The sequence below is a fragment of the Lacerta agilis genome, chromosome 12 (genome assembly GCF_009819535.1).
Source record: "Lacerta agilis isolate rLacAgi1 chromosome 12, rLacAgi1.pri, whole genome shotgun sequence".
Lineage (NCBI taxonomy): Eukaryota > Metazoa > Chordata > Lepidosauria > Squamata > Lacertidae > Lacerta > Lacerta agilis.
In genome coordinates this window covers 42662868-42686923 of record NC_046323.1, presented here as the reverse complement: position 1 = coordinate 42686923, position 24056 = coordinate 42662868, and the positions used below count along the sequence as shown (strand labels likewise).

Here is a 24056-nt window from a genome sequence, read left to right as displayed (position 1 = left end):
GGGATTGTTTTTACTTAATTTTATACCCTGGGTAATGAAAACTAGCTTGTATATTTCCTTTTAATTAAAAATTGCCATACACCAATCTATAACTTAGGGCAATCCTATAGAAGGAATTAAACGAGGAAATCAGTCTCCTTAAGGCTTAAAAGGACTGAGTAACCAGCACTCACTCTAGCAGTCATGCATGGGCTTTTAAAGCTGGTGAGATAGCTAAAATGCATGCTAACGAGCTGCAAAATTGGGTAAGGCTGTGAGAGAATGAAAGGCTTTAATTAAAACCACTAATTTTCATTGATATTTGTCTCTTTTACCTGAGAGGAGGGACAGCAATTTTTGACTTTAGCACTTATAAGTGATTGGTTCTGCATGGTTTTTGCTGCCAGGATAAAACGAATGGTGATCTGATGAACGGTGTTTCAAGGCCTTTTCATTATATTCACATACTGTGAGTGTGTATGTGTGGCCTCACCCAGAGCACATGTAAAGTCTCTTTTCTCTTCCCGTCTCCTAAAATATGCAGTGCAACACTCTTCTGTCTCAAGTTGTTTAGTCTCAGGAATATTTACCAGGAATGTGTGAAACCCCCAGAAGGAGTCGCTTTGAATGCTATTTTGCCATTCCTGATTATTACAGTTGCAGCAGTGAGTTGAGGTTCCTGGATTAGGCAAATTCATTGAGGAGAAGACTATTGATAGCTACTAGCCATCACGACTATGCTCTGCATGCGCTGTTGGAGACGGTGGCTAGAAACCACTGGAGGGAAGAGCGTCCTTGTGCTCCTACAAGCAGCGGCGGAGCAAGCCGATTGGGTGTCTGCCCTGGGCCCAGGGGCGGGGCCATCCGGGGCAGGACTCTCTGCGGGGCCTCCGAGGAGTCTGCCTGCCTCCTCCCACTCAGCTGCCCTACAGCTGAGGGGAAGACGGTGTGCGGACCGTTTGGAGCAGCGCGATGCCTGCGGGCGCCCAAGCCACTGCGTCACTCCCAGGAGAGATGCGTGGCTCGGGCACACTGCAGGCCCCGCGGTGAGTGCTGGCCGGCATTTTGCCACCCCCCTCAGTGGTGACACCCGGGGCGGACCGCCCTCACTGCACCCCCTTCCTCCGCCCCACCCACAACTGAGGTAATTCCAAGGAAAGTTGTATACTGGGGGTATACCAGTGTATCTATTTTGGAAGTGGTGCAGAATTCCTTTATTAGAATTACATAAACTTCAGGTGCTCCAATTTTCCAGGAACAGTCCCAGAATTTGATCCTGGAATGTCCCTGCCAGCACTGAGTTCAGGGAAGAGGATGAGCCGGCCCTTGTCCCGAGCTGCGTCTGCTGCTATGAGGGAGCATCCCATGGCCTCTCCTCCTGTGGGCAGCTCTTTTATAGGCAGAAACTGGACTAATCTCTATGGCAGGCAATTTAATCTGGCCCGCATGGCAGTATATGTCCTGGGGTAAAATCCTAAAAAAGCTCAACAACTCTGGTTGGCCCTCACACATGTTCACTTCATCAAATATGGTCCTCTTTGAAAAAGGTTTGGGCACCCCTGCTCTATGGAAACTTGTGCTCATGTATGTTGCACTTGCCTCATATTATCAGAAGCTTGTTTTCAAGAATGACTCCTACCTGCCAAAAAAAAAATGCTTCCAGGTTTAGCCCAATTGTTTTGAGTAAATATTGTTAGAAGTATCCTACATGTTTATGGGATTAGCACTGCAGCTTTACCTTCTTCTACTACTAGAGCTAAGCAGATGTTTAAGGAGAGAATTCACCTCCATTCTAAGCGATTTGTATTCAGTTGCACAAATGTCTTCTTATCGGTATCTATTATACAAAATGACATTTGGCCTGGAGAATTATTTTATAATCCTTACTGTTGCTTCTTGAAGAAAACCATCTACAGCCTTGCGTCTCCAATATATGCCCTCTGCTTTCTTGGATGGGAAGTTTAATGACATTCCAGCTCGCCAAAGACTCTGTTATTTGTGAGTCCGGCGAGACTCAGGATGTCTCCCATTGCCTGTTAAGCTGCCCCTTATATGAGCACCCTAGGCACAATCATCTTACTTGTATCCTCCAGTCTCTGTCAAACAGACCCATCCTAGATCAGATGTATGCCGTGCTTGGAGGCAAAGGCATATTCAGTAGCAAAATTTGTTCTGGCAGCCAGGAAAACATGACCCAGGTTCCAAAAACCTTAGGTAAGTGGGTGGGATGTGATTCTGGTTTACTGCATTTTTAACTGTAGTGTGTGATTTACATTGGGGGAGGGAGTAGGTTTCTTTTGTATACACATCCATCAGCTGAATATGTCAGAACACCTATTTGCTGTATTTGTATTGTGGTAGCCTATTAGGTGTCTGTTTATTTGTTATCTAAGACATTTACGTACTGCTTAATCATTAGCATTTCTGAATGCATTGTATAAAGCAACACACTACACAGAAAACGAAGCAACAAAACAAGTGTGGCAGCAGCCCCTACACTTTGGAATTCCCTATCTATCGATATCAAGCAGGAACCTTCACTCGACTCTTTTCAGCACCTGCTAAAAACATTCCTATTTAGACTAGCCTACCCAGAGGCGGGTGGCGCTGTGGGTTAAACCACAGAGCCTAGGGCTTGCCGATCAGAAGGTCGGCGGTTCGAATCCCCGCGACGGGGTGAGCTCCCGTTGCTCGGTCCCAGCTCCTGCCAACCTAGCAGTTCGAAAGCATGTCAAAGTGCAAGTAGATAAATAGGTACCGCTCCAGCAGGAAGGTAAACGCCGTTTCCGTGCGCTGCTCTGGTTCGCCAGAAGCGGCTTAGTCATGCTGGCTACATGACCCAGAAGCTGTACACCGGCTCCCTCAGCCTATAGAGCGAGATGAGTGCCACAACTCCAGATTTGTCCGTGACTGGACCTAATGGTCCCTTTACCTAGATGCTTAGAAAGCTGGGGTAATTTTAATCTGTTTCAGTAGTTTAACTTTTGCAAATTTTAAAGTATGGCTATAATTTGTTCCCTAAATTTTATTGTTTACGCTTTTGTAAACTGATTTGATTATTTACAATCAAGCAGTGTATAAATTTTATGAAATAAATTAATAAATGAAAATGTTACTATTTGCCTTGCCTCAGTCACTCTGGGCGGCTCGCAATACATATAAAAACATAACAAAGCATCAGACATTAAAAACTTCCCTAAACAGGGCTGCCTTCAGATGTCTTCTAAAAGTCAGGCAGTTGTTTATTTCCTTGACATCTGATGGGAGGGCATTCCACAGGGCGGGTGCCACTACCGAGAAGGCCCTCTGCCTGGTTCCCTGTAACTTCACTTCTCGCAGTGAGGGAACTGCCAGAAGGCCCTCGGAGCTGGACCTCAGTGTCTGGTCTGAATGACAGGGGTGGAGATGCTCCTTCAAGTAAACAGGTATCACCCTTGGGAGAGAGTTCCACAGTCGTGGGCCCACCAGCACTGAATGTTCGGCTTTTAGAGGTTATGAGCTATGCATTTGAGCTATGGGGAAACACTAACAGAGGCTCCGCCCCCCAAAGATCTCAGTGATTGGGCCAGGAAATAAGGGGCCAGGTGGTCCTTAGGCTATCCTGGACCCAAGGTCCTATAAGGACCTTGTAAATTAATACTAGAGTCTTGAACATGTCCCAGTGATATATGGGCAGCTGGTGCAAACTTTTAAGCACCAGGGTTATGTGCTGGTGGTCATCTGCCCCCATCAAAGTCAAGTCAAACATTTTGCAGCTGCTGGAGCAAGAGTAGCCCCACAAGAGTCATTCATAAATAATATTCCCAGTCTAAGCCTGTGTCCCGATTGTGTGCACTCTAACTTATTTACCTTTATCTTAAGCACAGCCACTGAGGTGTGCCCTCACTGTATCTCAAAATGCTTGTGTGTCTTAGGCCTGCCGATGGCACTTTGCTCATATTGCCTTAAGCCAAAACCTTTCATGTGAATGTTTCTGCCTTTGCCCCCAGCCGTTGTTCGCTCTCCCCCAGCCCCAGTTCAAAAACTGAGGTGTGGGAACTGTTTTATTTGTCTGCTCTGCTCCACATGGTTATTTGATGAGCCTTGATCTCTGTGCTGGGGAACGGGACAGAAAATACCCAGCGTCCTCGTTCAAAACCAGGCATGCCTACAGCCCACACATGTGGGAGTCTGCAGTTTGTTCTAGATATTTAAAAGCAGAACAAATGTACAAAGGGGACTGGAATCTCAAGACAGCCCATTTGCTTTACCATCATGAGAGCGAGGCAAAAAGAAAAGAAAATGCACATTAACAGCACACCAGGCAAAGAAGAGTTGACCTGGAGTTAGAGATGTCAGAGAATTCTGCCGTAAACACAATACAGAAATTTGCAAGTTCACCTGAGGTCAGGAACAGAAATCACACAAGTGAATATGAGCAGTATTTGCTATTGTTTGGGGTTTTCTTAGTCCACAAATTTTATGTAAAGAATTACATAATTTTGCGCATTGCTATTGACGTTTCCCTTCCACCAATGGCTTCCGCCATTATGGGCAGCAAGACAAATGACATAAGTTTTAGTGGAAGCTGAATTGTAGCAGAATGGAAACAGCGTTGACTGTGATGAACAGATGAAGGGTTGGAAATTGCTGCTTCTTTACATTCCTATCTGCAAGGCAAAAACTGCTCACCATACAACCCCTCTCCACAACACACTGATCTCATCATGCACAGCAGCAAGCAAAACATATGACTGTATAGCTCTCTCTTAAGAAAACAATTTGGCGGGGGGGGGGAGGTATGGATTCCAAATCCCATTTTTTAACTCTTGAAGTGCCAAGTTACAATCCTGTTCCGAAAATATGCAAGAACAACCAACAGCAATAAACGAGAAAGACTTCAGAGACAGCCCATATGACGGTCAGGAAAAATACATACAAGTGCCCTATCTTTCTCCAACCTCTCTCTTCAAAAGGTGAAGGAAAACAAAGGAAATCCCACTTGTAAGGAAAATCTGGCCAAAGTACAATAAGACATGGCAGAAATGAGAGCTTATTCCAGACAAAGCTGTGGGTCACATTGAACAGAGAATGAAGGCGGCAACATCCAGGCCTACTAAATCTTTCTACAGCCTTCTAACCAATCAAGACGTATATATATTTCACATTACTATCTGGAAAACACGAGACTCCTTGAAACTAGCAGCATTTCCCAAATGTGAGAACAGAAGCCTGTTCAGCTTGTTATCTGTGATTCAGCAGTCATAAACGTCTGCTGTATATTTTTGCTTTTTTTCATATGTGTCGGTCCACATAAAACATATAATCAGCAAGACACTGTAGATATATTTTCCTTTCTCTCAGTTAGACATTTGACAACCACACACAAAGATCTTTAAGCTTTGCCAGAAGCAGAATTGTCTGGAGATGAGATCGTGGCGGGGGGGGGGGAGAGGAATGTTGTGCACCATGGGTTATTTTAAAGAATGATGTCCCCTTTATCTCTAAACACAACTTGATAGAATAAGAAACAAGGGCATGATATCATAATGCTACTTTTGGTTATTCCCTTAAGAAACACCGCACCCTGACAACAACAACAACAAAATAAGAAGAAAAAGAAGCAGATCTCTGCCTTCATTACATGCAATTGTGTGTGCGCTTGAAATATTGACGGCCCTTCAAATTTCTGTACTCTCTGCTGCCTCTTTAGAAAATAAGCCCTATAATGGCTCTTAATGATGTAATAATGGAAGCATATGCAAAGGTCTTTGTGTGCGGCTTCTGTGAGAAGATGGGTTTTACTTACTTCACGGTGAGGAGAGCATTCTGATAAAGTCACCATATAGGGCTAGAACAACAAATCACATTAATCTCAAAGAACTCCTTCAGCTCGGCGGTGGCTACCTGAGAGTTCTCACCTGTGGCAAATGATTACATTTACTCCTGCCGGGAATGTGACTGGGCAGCCGAATGTTAAAGAGGGCCTGTAGCGCAGCCTGTGCTGCTTGACCTTTAGCCAGCTTCTTGCTACGTCCCGAGCCTTCAAATGTTCTCCCATCCACTCTTACAGCCATCACAAAACTCTTGATGTGCTGCTTCTCCACAGTCTCCGAAAGGCAGACGTACCTCAGTCCTGACCGCAACTCATTGAGCAACACCACTGGGTTCTTTTCGCTCTCAGCGGCGGACGCCATCTTGCGCTTGTTTTGTTTGGTGTGGCCCATTAAGTCCAAGGTGTGGTATAGCAACCTCCCGTGCCGATAGGCTGTAGAAAGCAGTTCGTTATTAACTGGGTTGTAGACCGAGAAGTCCTTACTGTGCGTCGATGGTTCAAACTCCTTGAACAGAGTGTCTGGAAAGTCCGCCTGGTCTGATGTAAAATCTGTGGAAGGGTTGAAACAATTCCCCATGGCAAAGTGAGCTTGACATGCATTGGGGAACTGAACAAAAGACTTGAGGGCAAGTTCTGCAGCCCTCATTTTAGCCTTCTTTTTCGTTGGTCCAGTGCCTTCAAATGTAAGCCCATTTACTTCCACGGCAACTGCAAATACCGGTGCATGGACAGGGCCTGTCTGGGAGACCATTTTATACTGTAAGCCTGGCTTAAGTTCATGTAGTTGAACCAGGGCGTTCTTTGGCGTTACTGACCATGAGACTTTCTTCCAGATGAGCTGGAGTTTGCAGAAGTGTCCGCTGTTGCCCTCTTCTAGAGGCCTTTTCCTTTTGATACTGGAAGCGCCCACCCGTGACCTTTCGTTAGAGGTTATTGGATGATCTTCTAGGTTGCCAATGTTACGATTCTCCTTTACTTCTGCACTGCTTGTACCTGTTTGAAAAAGGAAAGAGAAAGTCCGCCAACATTATTGGTTGGTTCTTTTGTGAAATCAAAGAATAAGAGCGTGAAAAAGAGATTTCACCAATATATTTATGAATCGATATGGGAAGACCACATATGGGGAGTTGGTGAGGATTTCCATCTTTATTATAGCTACTTGATTATGACTCCTCTTCCCCATTTTTTTTTAAAACGATCAACATGTCTGTGGCGTTTGCCCATTCTTTGGGGATAAGTTTGTATTGGGGGAGAGAAAGGGTTAATAGGTTGACCAATAAGAAAGCCCGGAGGCGGAGCATACAGAGGCGGAGGTTTTTACAGTTAGTTCGGTTGGTTCTTTTGGGAGGGGAGATAGAGGAGTCAGAGTGAGTTAGAGACAGGGACAAGACTGAGAGGGAATAGAGTGGCAGCGTTTCGAATATTTTAAAACTTGTTTGTGTTTGAAATAAACTTTAATCTTCATTGTTAACTCTACCTGACTGAGACTCAGTACTTCACTGGGGACCCCTGGGTTTCCCTCACAAAATTGGTGGCAGCGGAAGAATAAAGTAGTGGTGTACAGGTCAATAGTCCGTGAAACGACCGGGGGCTCTGTACGAACGCCACAATGACAAAACTCCAGTTGAACAGCTTATGATCTGTCTATGTGGAGTGGAGAAAAGTGAAGAGAGATATTTTCCCTCCCTCTCACATAATGCTAAATCTTGGAGCCATCCAGTGAAGCTGGTGGGATATTCAGGTCAGACAAAAGGAAGGACTCATTCACATGGCACATAGTTGCCATAGAACAGGCACCCCCAAACTCGGCCCTCCAGATGTTGTGGGACTACAATTCCCATTATCCCTGACCACTGGCCGTTAGCTAGGGGTGATGGAAGTTGTAGTCCCAAAACATCTGGAGGGCCAAGTTTGGGGATGCCTGTCATAGAATCATATAGAGTTGGAAGGGACCCTGAGAATCATTTAGTACAGCCCACTGCAATGCAAGAATCTTTTGCCCAACATGGGGCTTGAACACATGACCCTGAGATTAGGAGTCTCATGCTCTACCAACTGAACTATGCTCCCATAGTTAAGCTAAGGAAGTCACTACCACATGATACCACATGGTAAGATAAGGCTATTAAGCGGCTATGAAAATAAGGCTACTAAGACTCCTCTGAGCACCAGTTGCTTGGAAACAACAGTGGGAGAGGGCTGATACTTTCACACCTTGCTTGTGGGCTTCCTATAGGAATCTGATAGACTACTGCAGGAAGGAGGATTCTGGACTGGGCAGGCCTTTGCTTTGATCCATCAGGCTCTTGTGTTCTTACAGACTTCTTGCAGCCATTTTAAATCACTCCACATGGTCACCTAATGAGCTCCATGCTTCAGTGCAGCCTTCTTCAATGTGGTGTCCTCTAGATGTTTTGGTCTGTGATGACTGTGACTGATGGTAGATGGAGTCCAAAACATCTGGAGGGCATCAGGTTGGCGAAGGCTGCTTTACTGTTTTTGAACCTGGATTGTCCTCGTTCTTCCTGCTACACTGTGCTAACTCTGAATTTATTAATTTTGAATCTCCTGATTTGGAAAATGCACTGCTTAAAAAACGAAGAACCAACCTACCCAATATACCTTCACAGGGATTATGTATTTCTTTCTACACTAACTTTAAACACACAGCCCTCCACACACACACACACACACACACACACACACACGGATGTAACCTATTTTGTTCCCAGACATATTTGTCTACAGGAAAGCAGGGCAGGTCCTGAAATTCATACCTCTCCCCTTCTCTTCATCTAATAGGTTTTTACAGACTCAATTATCGTACATAATGATATTGAAGCTGGAAAGCATGGAGAGAAAGATAGCTCTTGTTTCACACTCTGTTCAGGTTTGAAAATAATTTGTATTGATTCTGCACCACTGAATAAGAAAACACAGGGGGTTATTTGTATTTATAATTCATATTGCCTTTTCCAGACTCTGTTCCCCCCAACTTACTTTCATGAAGCTGGTTGCATGGCTTTGTGAACATAAAAAAGTATTCTTAGGCCTCCATATGCATTCATGAACACACAGAGTAACCACTTCTGATAATGTAAAGTAAATAATTCCCTTTGAGATAGCAAAGTTTTCCCACTGCTCTTGCTTCAAATCTATGCAGAGTAATATCCCCTTGTGATTGTAGAAATATCTGCCCAAACTTGCTCTTTACTATTTATAAGGCATTTTGTAGGGTTTAAATCAGCCCACAGAATCAGGCCTTGCAAAATGACTTGCGAATAGTGCAATGACGTGTAGCCATGTGCTGTTTATTATCTTGTGTAAACATAAACCACGGGATGCAGGTAGCAAACACATCACAATTCCCTCCCTCTTGCAATAACTGCATGCAGTCCCAATGTGCAAACCACCTCTTACATCCCCTCCAACATATTGAAGCGAAAAACTGGGACACGAGTCTTCCAGGACCATGCTCCCATGTAAGTCATGAGAAGAAAGCTCATTTTCCAGGGCGAGATTGCGTGCTCTCATGTGAAAAAATGGGGTATGCTCTTCTAAGAACATGAAAAGGACCTCTTGGATGAGGCCAATGGCCCATCTAGTCCAGCAGCAGCCAACCAGGGGCCCATGTGTGAAGCTAGCCCACTTTTATCCCCAGGAAGCAGACCTGAATGAAGTACTCATGGGGACCCAGTCAGATTCACCCCAACCCCCCAGGCCCACCTGCCATTGGTCAATCTGGCAGGCAGGATTGATTCAAACTTTTTCCACCAGAGGTCTCCCTGCAGCTGGAAGACCAAATGTTGAGGCTTCCATGGCAGCAGGCTGGCCCTGTTCTGCAACCCCATGTTACAGGAAATGTAAGCAGTGTTCCCAGCAACTGGCATTTAGAGGCCTCTGCCAGTGGATGTAGAAAATAGCCATCGCGAGATGCTTGTGTCTCCCTCATTACTGACTTTCAGGAGGTATTTGTTTTAATTTGTTATCGACTTCCGAAAACAAAATGTTGCTATTGACTGCTAAAATGGTTTTATTGCCTTTTCAAAACTATTATTGTGGTTGTTAGCTGCCTTGGGTAGTCTCTTTAGAAAGGAGGAATATACATGGGGTTGATCGATTTGATTGATTGATCTGAGATTGGACTGTGCTGCTGCTATCTGAGCAGCAGAATGTGACTGTGGCCTCCACAACAAATCTCAAAATCAGAAGAAAACTAAGGCTGAATCCACACATTCAGCAAGGTGAGGTAGTAGAACGAACTATACCATTTGAGGTAATGGTTAGGGAGCATCCCTTTCTGACTTGCTCCACATTGTAACAAAACAAAGCAAACTCCTCTGTGTAAACAGGGGGGGAAGCCCAGTTGAGGCAATAGTCTCGTTATCCCTATTTTACCAGTTTTATTCTGGCAGGGAACATTTTAATGTGGGAGAGCATTTTTTTAAAAGGACCTCCCCCCCCCCCCGCAATGAAATATAAAGTGGTACAGTTTGTTTTACCACTCAGGACTTGATCTCATTTTACCAGTTATATAGACCAGGTCTATCATTTCATGTTTGACTGCAGAAATGTTTTGTCCCTTCATCTTGGTTTTATTTCATTTAGCAGCATGAGAGTGAGCCAACAGTGAAATGTATTTAGCCGCGCATTTGTGAAATTTCATCTTAGGTGCCTCTGTTATTGCTCTTTTGTATTATTCTTCTGCCGCGGAGGAATATTTCTCCTAGGTGTCTCTATTCTTTTTCTATTATTTTCTCTCTCCCCCTCTCTCACTCACACACCTCCCCGTTCACTTCCTGTTTCTGGTCATTATGCATGGTGGTGTTAACCCGTGGATCATGAAGTGCTATTGAGGACTATTTATAATGTGCCACTAACAATGACGTTGCCTTTGTCTCTGGGTCACAAGGGTTCAGAAGAACCAGCCATCCGACGCTCCATGCTACATCTGAAGCGATATTATTGTTCCTATTGAAGGTTGTTCCGCTGCCCTGCAGCGTGAACTTTGGGTGAGGAAAAGAAAACAAATGAGTGGCAATCTCTTCGTTATAAATATCTGCAAGCAACACATTCCAGGTAGCCTCCCTTGCAAAGGATAAGGAGTCCTTCAGAAACATGCACCCATTTTACAAAACAACAACAACAGATGAAGGTGTGTGTGTGTGTGTTGCCTACAAAATCTTCTCCATTTTGCAAATGTGCACCACAAACTTGCCCACCCACCCACCCCACCTAGTCTAATGGTTATAATAGAATGCTTCTCTCAAGCCCAGTTTCTGGAGGAGGGGATCCTGTTATAATATTTAATATAATAATAATAATATTTATTATTTGTACCCCGCCCATCTGGCTGGATTTCCCCAGCCACTCTGGGCGGCTTCCAACAAAAATCAGATACAAAAATATCACACATTAAAAACTTCCCTGAAAAGGGCTGCCTTCAGGTATTTTCTGAATGTCAGGTAGTTGTTTATCTCCTTGACCTTTGATGGGAGGGCGTTCCACAGGGCGGGTGCCAGTACTGAGAAGGCCCTCTGCCTGGTTCCCTGTAGCTTTGCTTCTCGCAGTGAGGGAACCGCCAGAAGGCCCTCGGCAGCAGGGAAGGCATCTATGGGCAGAAAGTGCACCCACACGGGCACCATATTGGTGGCCCCTGCAACAGAGCTTTGTGGCGCCTTAAAGATGAACAAATATATGGTAGCACAAGCTTCTATGGGCAGGACACTTCACCAGATGCATAAAATGCTATCCTCAGTTGGCAGGCATTATAGAAATGGAGCTGTTTCCAGTCTGAGCAGGGCCCCAGGCACAGGAGCATTCATATTCAAATGGTGTGTGTGCACTGCATCATGTGATCATGTGGGGCAGGACTTACCTGGGACCCCACAATATTTTATTCAAGTTGGCACCCCTGGCCCTAGGCAAGTGACCTCTGGTGGCTACCTCTTATGCAATGGGCAACCTTCAGGCTTTCCTAACAATGGCAGCATCACTCCAAGCTATTTCCCACAATGCCTCAGAGAACCTGATGCAGTATCACTCCAGGGCACTAGGAAACTTGCAGACCTAGCCGCTTGATGTGAAGGTCCCGGGGCAGGTGCCAGCATTGGTATGCCCTTCTAGGTCTCTGAGGCCCCAGGAGCTGCCCTAGTGTGTCAGGTGTTGATACCAGGAATGGTAGGGAGGTGGGAAATGGTAGGTCAGAGGGAAATGAAATGCAACAGGATGTGACAATTATATAGAAGCTTAAATGTATAGGATCACTGTGGGGTTGACAATGAAACAAACATATTGGCATTGCTCAACTAATCCACATCTGTACTGGGATTAAAAACCTGTTCTGTGGATTCAGGCCACAGGTGACAGAACTGAATGTCCTGAAAATAAAATAAAATGCAATTTAGCCATCTCATGTTGGTGTCTCCTTCTGAAATTTCTTTGTTCAAAAATGGCCACTTTAAGTTCAGTAACAGAACATCCTGGGAGGCTGGTGTTTCCCCACACCCCACTCTTTTCTGAATATTGCCCCTTTCTGATGTCATTGTGCATCATCGCATGACAGGCTGCACCAAAGGCTCAGCACATGGGGGCCTGCACAAGGGGGGCAGCTTAAACATGTTGCATCAGCCCCCAGGCACAGTTTGCCCCCCAATTGTCCTGTGATTTACAAGCCTTCATAGGTTTAGATTTAAACATCAGGAAAAGCTTCCTAACTATAAGAGGAATTAAGCAATGAAATAAGCGGCTTAGAATCAGAGAGTCGAGAAGGATGAGAATGCTACTTAGTCCAATCCCCTCCTGCAAAGGAGAACCATTCTTATGCTAGCAGACCAAACTGTGCCTAGCCTCATCTGAGATGAGTTGCACTGCTCCACATATCTCAAGCAAGTGTGGACAAAGCTTGGAATCGTTATACAGGAGAGCCTCGATGGACTGAAAACTGGGTGAGGAAACTGGATGCCTGAGTAGATGTCTGCTATGTCACCTCCCTTCCCACGGGAGGCTCATTCATTAAGGCTCCACCAGCCTATATTGGCCATCTAGTAGCCCTGACTGGTCAACCTTCTTATCTACATACCAGGGGGTTGCACTGTCTGTCAACTTCCACCTCCTTAGCCTCATTGTTGCCCTTCTAGAACTCAGCAGAGAGGATGATGGAGACAAAACGGGTCTTAGTTGGCTGTGCCTGCCATTGGTTCTGGCTCAATATTTCATGGGCTCTGGCTTTATCTTCTGTTGGTCTTTCTGCCTTTTGCCCTACCAGTTCCAATGGTCACCAGCCACCACTGACTCTTCCTTGCCACACAACTACTTCTCCCACTTGGCAAATGGAGAGCTGAACCTGAATGTTCTTGCTAAACATCTCTGCATACTAGCAGTTTAATCAGAAACTGGTACCCTTTGCTTGCTTGCTTGCTTTTTTTTTTTTAACAGAGAAACATAACAGATGCAAAACCAAAGACTTGACTTTGGGAGTGCATTCCTTCCCCACTCCAAGGATGGTACAGGGATATCTCCCCTTGTACCCTTACAAGGAAAAGTCTCAGAATCAAGTACAAAGATTCGTTAGCTTTACAATGCAGTTTCTTAGAGGCTACATAAAGTCATTTCCACCTCCAGAAGCTGCTTTTGGATGTCAGGAAGCTGGAATGGAGGGGCTGGGTTGACAGGAAGCACAAGTGCCTTCCACTTCCTGTTTACATTCCAGGAAGTGAAAAATGTCTGAAATGAAGGGAAGATGTGAAAATTGCACTCTCGTTTTTCCTGCCTCTCCATAGCTTTTGCAAAACCATTCCTGCTGGAAAAGCAAATATTAATCTTGAAGAAACTGCACAACCAACTTCCTTTTGCTCTCAGCCAGCCCCAACTTGCCTGCCAACTTACACAGAACCAGTCCAGCGGGCGACACTGCCTGTCAGATCCCTCCTCCTTAGTCTCAGTATTTCCACCAGAGTTGGTTCTGCCGGTTGTTGGCTCTGACTCCACCTACTTTCTGACCACCAGTCAGCACTGGCACAATATCTGTATGCGTGACTTAGTTGATGAAAGGAGACAAAACCCCAGCATGCTAGATGCTCCCAAAAGGACATTTTCATGTTAAAGGGTGGCATGTGAATTTCCTGCATTTGGAAATCTAGTGGAAGGAGCTGCATGGATCGGAAGGAAGATCTCAAAGGTACATTTGCAAGTTACATGAATCGAAATGACACCCTGAAGGCCTGATATAAAAAAAGAGACATCCTTAGTATTTCCCTTGTGAAAATGTCCTTGCAACATTTCCCTGTGTCCCAAAGAAGTCAATTTGGGGAGCTGGGGGGGGGGTTGCCAGTACCTGCCCTACAGCTTTTGTTCTCAGAACTATTATAGTAAAGCACTAAGCTGCGGTGTTGGCTGTTCGTCTTAAACAGCTGCTATTCATGCATCATTATCTATCAGGCTGAAACCTGGGCCACAGACACTTCTTTTAGGGCACCCATGAAAGTACCTGTAATCATTTAGGTTCACTGCATTCATAATGACGACTGGCTTTGTCAGATTGCTGCCTGTGGATTCAAAAAGGTGAATATAGAGACCCTTCATTTCCTGCTGCCAGCTTGCCAATAGCTCTCTCTCTCTTTCTCTTTGCCCTTCTCGCACAGAACAGGCTATTTGCCGCCCATCTGCATCACGTTGAGGACAGAGGGGAAAAGGTTTCACCTCCATCGCTTTTTGACATACTGTTGGAAAGAACGAATTTCACTGGAAAAGCAATCTTTGGAAGCTCATGATCATGACAGGACTGGGCTGCAACCCAGCAGCTATATCATATTACCAGATATGCTGCTGGGTCTGATGAGACTTTATTTTTTTTATTTTTTTTTAAAAAAGCTTTTGCTGAGGATCAGTTGAATAAATGCAGATCTCGGGTCCTGCTTCCAGGATGCTAAATATGTACTCATACACTGAAGAGGAATAATATGCAGTTGTGAACACAGATGCCCACATTCAAGCATCTTCCAAGGCAAGATGCAACATAAATATCTGTCCACCTGGCAGGCCTACATGAGTTTGTGATAACAAAGATGAACATATTTATGGAAATGGGAGTATCCACCTGTCATCGTTCCCCCTGCCCACCATTGCCCAGTCAAGACAACGGTATCAAGTTTATCAAGCCCCTGGCAAACCACCATCTATGACAAGTGGCAAAGACATGTTCTCAGATTCAGTTCCAGCTGATCATTTGCAATTGATAAATGGGGCTGCAAACATGGGTTGGGAACTCTTTGGTTAAAAGCAGCTGGGACACTCTTGTTGGGAACTTTGTTTTCAAAGTCAAGGAACTTTGATCAGATGGTGAAAGTACCTGAGACCCCACCACTACCGGTACCACCACCAACCCTGAGAAATTTACTGGTCCTGAAGATCCTTCAACCTTCCAACTGCAGCACCAGAATACTGCAGGCCAGTTGCCTGGGCTCTTGACTGGATCCCAAAACCTGTTCATCACCCCCACAAAAGCAGAAGTGGGAAGGAAACTTCAGAGCTGCTCATGAAATGCTGAGCTAGCCTCATGAGGCTACCTGTCCCAGAAGGAAGCAGAGGAAGCCTGCTTGAGAACCAGGAAGACCAGAGCCTCCAGCTCCCCTGGACACTGGGGCAAACTCCAGTGTCCCAGCTACCAGCTTCTGTTTGTGATAAGCCAGCTGACAGGTTCTTTCATACCTGCCACTTATTCAGATCCAGGAGACTGGATAGCAGAGCAGGTGAGCTTCAGAGGGAAATGAGAGGGGCAAATGAAAAAGTCACAAAGCTCTCTCCTGCTCACATCAGAGCACCCTGTTGATGCTCTGCATAAAGGAAGTGTTGGCCAGGAAAGGTGTAGTTAGTTGCAGCCTTAGGCATACAGAGTCTTGGATTTGTGTGTGGGGCTGAAGAATAGAAAAAGGGATTACTAACATCACAGGGACAAATTTATTCACCCATAATTTCTAAGAGGACAGCCCTTCATAGTTTCCAGCTGGTAAAGAGAGCCATCTGGCAGCTGATGCTGAAATAAACAGAAGTGCATCGTTTGATCGGAGCACATCCTCCCTGTTCCCCCAAATCCACCAACATGTTACAACAAGAAGGTAAGACGACGCTTACAAATTAATGTCTGGGCTGATGAATATGATAATATGCCACACACTCTCCACCTGGTTCCACTTTCTCTTCATTATTCAATTTTTCTTTCTATCTAATGTGACTTATCTTAGCCTCATATTTCAGCAATCACTGGCAGAGTGCATGACAATGTTCTGGATGCATAGGTGCCGGAGAACAGACAGGGAATTGTTTTGTGCATCCTCTTCTCCATTGGGGGCATCATTAGCGGGTGGCTCAAGGGGTCCTGGTTCTTTTGCATTGGGTCTCGGATCTCCTGTCTCTCACCCTCTTAAAAAAAAGAAACTTAATAGGAGGAATTCACTACAGTGCTAAGTTAGCTTCTTAGCAGTGCACTTGTTGTGCCAATGGAATGGCTTGAGCAAGAGAATGTGCACAGATTTCCAAACAGAATGGGCTTGGTGCCTCTCTCTGTGTGTCAATATCGCTGGTGCCGGTGAACGTGGCAGGACAAGTACAGTGTGTAAATCAATTGGCAATTCTCTTTTTCTTTCTCTGTTAGTTTTCTCTCTTGTTACAGAGGCCCAATTGGCCTCCACTAGGAGTTGGGTATTTGGTGTCATCTCTTGAAGACTTTTCTTTTATGCCAACAGGCCTGTGCAGTTGCCCAAAATGTCATTTGAATAACTGGAGGTATTCTATCTTTCCTTTCCCTTGTGTGCAATTTTTTCTTAGATAGTAAGCCTTTGGGCTGGGACTGTAATTGACGGCATGTAAGCCGCTCCAGGAGTTTTTATGGCAGGAAAAAAACAACCATGGATACAAATGCTCTAAATAATAATCATTACACACACAGAGAGATAAGCACACACAAAATATAAATATAATACAATTTATAAAACAAACATAATACTGTATATAATAAGTATAAATTTATGCATACCCATCATCCTCAATAAGCTCTAACTTTATCATGTATAGCCTCTTATCATAAAATGTTTCGTTTTCACCATAAGAAGAATCTTTTAGGTTTTATCTATTGCCAGATATAGAACTATCAATTCTTATTCATCTGTTTACTTGAAGGTGTCAGATTCCCAGTTGCAAGCTTTCTGTAAACAAGTACTATGTGGTGAATCCAAAAGACAACATGCCAGGATGCTATACGTCAGAACCTAGGGAAAGAGAATGAAGAACCACAATCCCTTGTTATTGGGTGCCCCATCCAACCAGGGAGATGGACTTAACCGTCCAGGGGTCCTTTACCTTTACCTTCACATGAGGACCACACAATACCAGGACAATGTCACTTTGGTATTCTTTGTCCTGATTTCCTCCTTGGCTGAAATAGTAGTTTGGATGGGCTCTTAGATGACACGCATTACCAAAATGTGTGGTTTTTTAAAAATCTGTACTCAAGCCACATACACATATGATACAGAACTTCCTTTTGGCTCTACTATTCACCTCAATATGAAGAAGAGAAACTGCTTACTTAAATTGTCTTCGTCTTCCATATTTGCTGCACCAGGACTTAAATACTTGAAGGGCGCGATGAAAGTTGACAAAATGCTTACTTTTTCTGTAACGAGAGGAGGGGTGGGTGGGAAGAGTACATAGGTATGAAATATGTGTCAACCTAGGTCCAACATGGTGTGCTCTGATCCCTTGCTGCTCTTGTCCACCCCCTTTTCCTTGACCTCCCAAACCATAGGTCACTTGCACTGTTGTCTTCACCAAATGCTACGTTCGGATGGTAAGCTCATAAGAGGCCAGGAACCCTTCATTTTCTGCTTAAGTATAACTGGGGGCTGTGCTCCCGCTAACATCGCTTGCCACCCTCCACTGCCATAGAACTTTCCAACCTCCCCACCTTAGACCTCCCCTTTCACTACCTCATGCTGCCATTGCAGCCAAGTAGGAAGAAGAATCTGCCCAGCAGAAGGAGCAATGTGAGAAGGGGGCTGAAAGCAGGGGCTAGCTTGGGGATCTTCTGCCACCTTACTCAGGTTGACTTTTCACCTTAATTGGTTGCAGTTGCAGCAGCAGCAGCAGCAGCAGCAGCAGCAGCAGCAGCAGCAGCGGATTACCAGGCTAGCTAGCTGATGCTTTTGGCTGTCTCCCTCCTCCTCCTCCTCCTGGGCCAACACATCATTCTTTCTAATCAATGGTTGGCGGCAGAAGCAGAAGATCTTCAAGCTGGCCAGGGAGGAGGAAGGTGAATGTTGCTGACCAGTCTGAGGATCTGGATTCCATGGTCAAAGGCTCTGGGGCTGGCAGGGAGGGGAATGAGTAGAACAGGTTGTCTGCTGCAGCCTGTTCTAGCTGTTCCTCTGCAAGCAACAGACCCACCCACCACATTGTAGTTCACAGTGCCAACTGTGAACAAGTAAACTGCGGCATGACGACAATCTTACATTTTTATTATATGTATAATTTGAAGTGCCATTGGTACTGTAAAGAATAACTGCCCATGGCTAGACACCGTGGGACTCCTGCATTTCTCCAAGTGTAAACTTCTCTTTTGATTTTTCTCTGTTTCAGACAGGACCTTTATACGTGCAGAGCTCCCCAGATGAAACCTGTTAGGATTTGCTGTTGGATTAATCAGCTCACCTCTGTGTCCCTTTATAGATTGCTTCCACCACCTTATGCCCCAATTCCTTCCTTCCACTGGGTGGATGCTAATAATCCCATTAACACAAGACCCTAGTGCAGCATACTCTGCATGTTAAGAATTACCCATATTTGTACCTCAATAGAAAGTGCTTGCTTGAGACTGTAGGAGTCTTCATTCATATCTTAAGTTTAAGCAATGCAGTAATCCTTTTACGTGGAGAGAACAAAGCTCAAGGAAAGTCTCCCTAGCATGCAGCAAGGTGTTATGCCCATGCACCTTACAAAGTCAGCAGCTCAGTTCTGTCAAAATGCCAAGCCATGCTTGGCACTAAGAGAACAAGCCTGGAAAGAGCCTCAGGCTTTTGTCTGACTCCCTTCTGTGACTCTGTTCAGATGTAATGGTAGGCCGTGGTTTAGCTCTATACAGCCTGGAAGGAGCCTAAAGCTCACAGATTATTCCCTCCTCTGCTCATGCTCTACAACAGGCTTCCTCAACCTCGGCCCTCCAGATGTTTTGAGACTACAATTCCCATCATCCCTGACCACTGGTCCTGCTTGCTAGGGATCATGGGAGATGTAGGCCAAAAACATCTGGAGGGCCGAGGTTGAAGAAGCCTGCTCTGCAGTTACTTTCCCTGCCCTGACACTTGCTGGAAACTATAGGAAAACCATAGTTTTGCCATCACACTGAAGTGGTAAAACCATGTTTGTGCTTTCCCTGAAAACCAGAACTACGAATCAGAGTAGTTCAAGAAAGAAAATAAGTGGGGACACTCTGTAGCCTTACAGCACCCCCAGCCCCTGACCACATTCACTGAAGTGGGAGCTGGGCCATGTCTGCTAGCTCAGCTCTCACCTTTGCATGTGCAACAGACCCCCTATGTGATTGGGGTTCCTGGCCTATGTATGTATAGAAGTCCCTCTCAGAATTTCCACTGAACTGGCAGAGGTTGGGTGGTCCCACTCCCAATGCCTGGGCCTGCTTTTTGTGGGTCATTCTCTGCCCCACATTGCCCTTGACTAGGGATGGGGAAGAAATTCAACTCAGTTCGCATTCATAGGCAAACCTATGTAATTCACACTTTTCCAAAACCATGAAGTGAAGCATAGTGAAAACACAATAAAACATCGAAATTTGCACGGCTCTAAATTTCACTGTGTAGTTCTCCAGCCAAGTAATGCATATATAAATGCACTTTCAGTGGTAAATTGTGCACAGAGATGCACATATTAGCAAAAAATTGCACATAATATGTATATTAGGAGAAATTTGCACTAAATCCTGCTGAATTTTCACGAGGAACTTTTTTTAAAAAAATATATTCACAAATTGATGTGAGAATGTGGAAAACTGAGCTTAAAAGTGAAATGAGAACCAGAGAGAATTTGTATTTTTATTTATTGAATTTATATACCGCCTTATACCCAGTCACCCATCCCCATCCCCCCCGCCATTGTGATCTGCTCCACTTGGATTTACACCTTGTTCCTTTGATTGTCATCTAAATTGACTGATAAGGAAGGTCAGGCCCAACAGCCAAGCAGCTAACCCCTTGCCCAGTGACCAGTCTTTTAAAAATGGAGAACGTAGTCAGAATGCTAACTGCGATGGAATCAGACATTCAGTGAAACTTAACAAAGTTGAAGAACTTTGCACCTGTGCAACCCTCCCCCTTGCCCACATCAGATTATGTGCTGAGGCATCACAACCTCCCTTAAATCCTCTCCGCCTGCTGCTTGCAACGCCTCCATCGCTACTTTTGAAACAGCCGTGCGATCGAAACGAGATTAATTTTTGTCTCAAGTAAAAAATGTACTCCCAGTTTAGGCAAGGCTGCGGTTAGGTCAATAAAAGACGACAAAAGTGATTGTTTAGTATTTGATCCCAACGGTTTACAAATGGAAGATTCACTGCATCTGGGAGAAGGAAAATATTTGCGGAAGATTTGTGGAGGGAGGGTTCCTTTGAGCGAGGGATCTAAGGGAAGAAAAATTGCCCTGTGGACTCAGTGCAGACAAATTATGGGCTCTGTGGAGAACAAGGAGAGAGAGGAGGGAAAATCAAGGCTTGGGAAAATGAGAAATGGAGAGAGCCAAAATGGACAGATCTGTCAATTCCTCATAAGGACCAGAATAAAAATATATCTTGGTTCAGTGAGTGTATATATTTGCCGTGTCTGTGTTCATCAAAAGTCAGGCCCCTTAATCCGTTTCATACAGAAACATGTTCATGCACCACAAAGGGGAAGCACCCATTTCCATTCACACACCATCCAGTTTAACCTGACAATGGGCATTTCCAGGCATTCTTGCTTGCAATAAAACCCAGTCTCTTAAGTACGTCACAACAAAGCTTAAACAGCCCTTTCTGCAATATTTATGCTCCTTTTTGGGCTTCATTACTGTGGCAAACAGCTTCCCATGCTCAGAAAGAGTAGCAGAAGAGCCAAGCTCTTGACCTTTCTGTTCCTGACAGTGACATTTATCTTGCTTACTGGATAATTTCTTTGGTTTATCCCCCATTTCCTCTTTTCTGCCCAAACTCCTCCTTTCACCTACTCCTCCAGCTATGTTTGGTATTTCCTATAATTCTGCCCCCCCCATACGTCTTCCTCTGTGGTTCATGTGCTCATGTAACTAATTTACTTTCTCTATGTGGCAGAGAGGGGGTACAGATGATGTCTCCACGTGTTGGAAATAACAGAGATTTTGATGGGACTTTAAGGGCCATGTAGTCCAACCTACTGCAATGCAGGAATCATAGCTAAATCACATGTGGTCGGTTGTTAGGCCACGCAGGCTAGCTTTGCCCCTGCTGCTGGTAGGTCTTGACAGTCTCCAATGCTGACATTTTAGGGCTGACTGCACATAGCAGTGCTCATGCACAGAGCTCCTGCATTTGAGAGGAGGATCGCAGGGATGATGGGAGCTGTAGTCCAAAACATCTGGAAGGCAGCAGCTTAGCAATATTGTTAATTGACCCCTGATTCGAGGAAATCAATGGAAATTTCATCATTTTCTTGCCCAATCCTCATAAATCCTCATGTGGCATGCTCTTTGTTGCATGGACGTTAATGAGGACTATTAATAATTGTGTTTTAAAACGTTTTCTGACTATGTAGCAAGGATTAGACAGATGGTCACCGGTCGCTTGCCACATCAGCATTAATGATGTTTTACTGAATTGCTTCCATTATCATCCTATTCTAATTGATTCCTCTAAGCTACTTTGCACATTGGCGCTTTTTTTTTTTTAAGTGGGATTGTTTTAAACAAGGGTATTGGAGGGGGGGTCGGACATCCTAACATTTGCAAATCTTGCAGGATTCCAGGTTACTGAATGAGGTGCCTTATCTCTGAGCCACCCTGCTTTTTTTTTTTTTATCGAGAGTGGCTAACAACCTGCTTTAAAAACTTGTCATTCAATACGTAATAGACTTACAGAATAGCAAACTCACCAATGACACCAGTGGATCAGTTAAATGTTCGACAAGAAGAGTCACATGCTGCTGCAACAGATGGGGGATGAGCACTCATTTGTAGGCAAGAATAGGAGGATCCTACCAGAATCTCCCCAGCCAGTGGCTTACGGAGCTGCTTTGCCGCCTGGAGCGGCAAACGTGGCCCCCCCCCAGGCGGGCTTCCGCTCCGTAGCGCGCATGCATAGTGACATCACGACGCATGCATGCTACGGAGCGCAGTCTGTCCGGGCTGCTGGGCACAAGCAACCGCACGGGTGGGCTGCCTCAGCCCGTCCAAGCGGTGGTTGCTCGCGCCCGGCATCCGGGACGGACTGTGCAAGTGCACACATGCGCAGTCCTTGTGGGATTTCACACATGCGCAGTCCGTCCTGGATGCCAGGCACAAGCGACACCCCCGTCCGTTCAGCAACTCGTAAGGCTGCAAGCGTGTGAGTAGCCGCCGCATGGAAGTGGTGCTGGGCGGCGGCTTGGGAATCGCGGGGTGGTGGTGCTGAGTGTCACACCCCTGCAGGCTGGAACCGGGGACGTGCCGCTCTCAACGCCCCCACCTTCCTACGCTACTGTCCCCAGGAAGGATCTTGCACAGTTTTGGTAGCACAACAGAAAAGGCTTTGCCAGAAACAGCTGGTGGGGTGGGGCTGTGGTATCAACCTCCCAACTGTAGCATCACTGCTGTTTACTTGGGGTTATGCAGGGCAGCAGTGAGGTCCAGGGGTGCACCAGCAAAACCTATTCAGCTTTCTTGCCAGCACATCCACACAACCCACTCCCAGCTTTATCCCTTTGGCTGCCCCTGGCTTTGGCCTCTATCAGCAGTGGGACATAGTACAGGGGACCCAAAGCCAATCTTAATGACCGATTCTTAAAGAAGAAGACAATCATTAATTCAGAAAGGCTGGCTGGCGGTGGGACCTCCGTCCCCTCCCCTTTTAACATTTCTATTGCACAAATTCCTGCACCGATTAAGTCTATAAACCATGGCTCACCCCCCAAAGTATATTTTTTTGAAAGTGCCAAAGGAAAAGGAGGACACGTGCCTTAAAAGACTTGGGAGAAAACGTGTTATTTGTTGACCGCCAATACAGCCCAAGCCAAACCACTGAGAAACACATAATATGGCGTAATCCTCACTCTCGGAGATGGAGGTGCCCATAAAGTGATAATAACTCAAGGTATTTTATCTCTCTATGTCCTCTGCCTCGGCGGCAGAAGGGAGAAAAACACTCTTGAAACCAAATTAAATAGTTTTTAGATCCAATTTTAGTTGCCCAAACCAGATTTCAGATTGATTTCTGTGGAATCTAATGGAGAGCAACACACACACACACACACACACTGCTTCACTTACTGAAAATCCACCTCACATGCTTGGGTTTTATATATATATATAATACACATGCCCCTTATTTTGCTATTTACTGGAAGTAATAAAAACTGAATATTTCACAATGAAACATTCCTCATTCTGTAAATGGTTGTACGTCTTTAAGATGGTTTAGAGTGGATTGTTATGATATGCTGAAGGGCTGCTAGCAAGCGATGTCTAGTCAAACACCCATTTGCATTCATTTGCGGAAACTGCTGCTAAAACAGACTTTATATATAAATTCAGCGGGCCACTGAGAGCTCAGCACTGCACATGATATAAAGCACTATCGCATTTTCAAATCGGGGTAGCGAACTTATACTCCCCCAGAGGTGGTTGAACTCTGGCTCAGAAGGCCTTTATAATAACTTGAACCTTACCAGAGAAGCCTACTTGTGTTCTAATGAATAGAATCCGCATTATATTGGCTTTGTCCTGAAAGCAGCATACACGGCTAGCTAAACACCGGATTAACATTGTAATATTGATTTTTTTGCTTTTGTTCGTGCACTGAAAAGCTGACTCCCATCACAGTTTAAACAGTTTAAAATATGTCACACACCTTAATGACCTTAAACACAAACTTTTCAAAATACAGAAAGTTTGGCTTGACTTTTTTTTTTTGCGGGGGGTGGCACTATGGGAGTAAAAGACGGAGCCTTTTGAGGAAACAGGAGACCTTCAAATGGCTGAGAGTAAGAAAGCA

General features: G+C 45.0%; 1 protein-coding gene across 3 annotated transcripts in view; it reads right to left on the bottom strand.

Moving 5' to 3' along the window:
- The window catches only part of ADARB2 (adenosine deaminase RNA specific B2 (inactive)), a 373028-nt gene that overhangs the window by 93300 nt on the left and 255672 nt on the right, over nt 1–24056 (bottom strand). For 2 of the 3 annotated variants that reach the window (XM_033165589.1, XM_033165590.1), the window contains 2 exons: nt 17379–17465; nt 5880–6787 (listed from right to left, as the gene is read on the bottom strand). In XM_033165589.1, the coding sequence (XP_033021480.1) occupies nt 5880–6787; nt 17379–17465 (995 nt within the window). The remainder of the gene's footprint in view (nt 1–5879; nt 6788–17378; nt 17466–24056) is intronic. The other variant, XM_033165592.1, reaches the window with a different exon arrangement.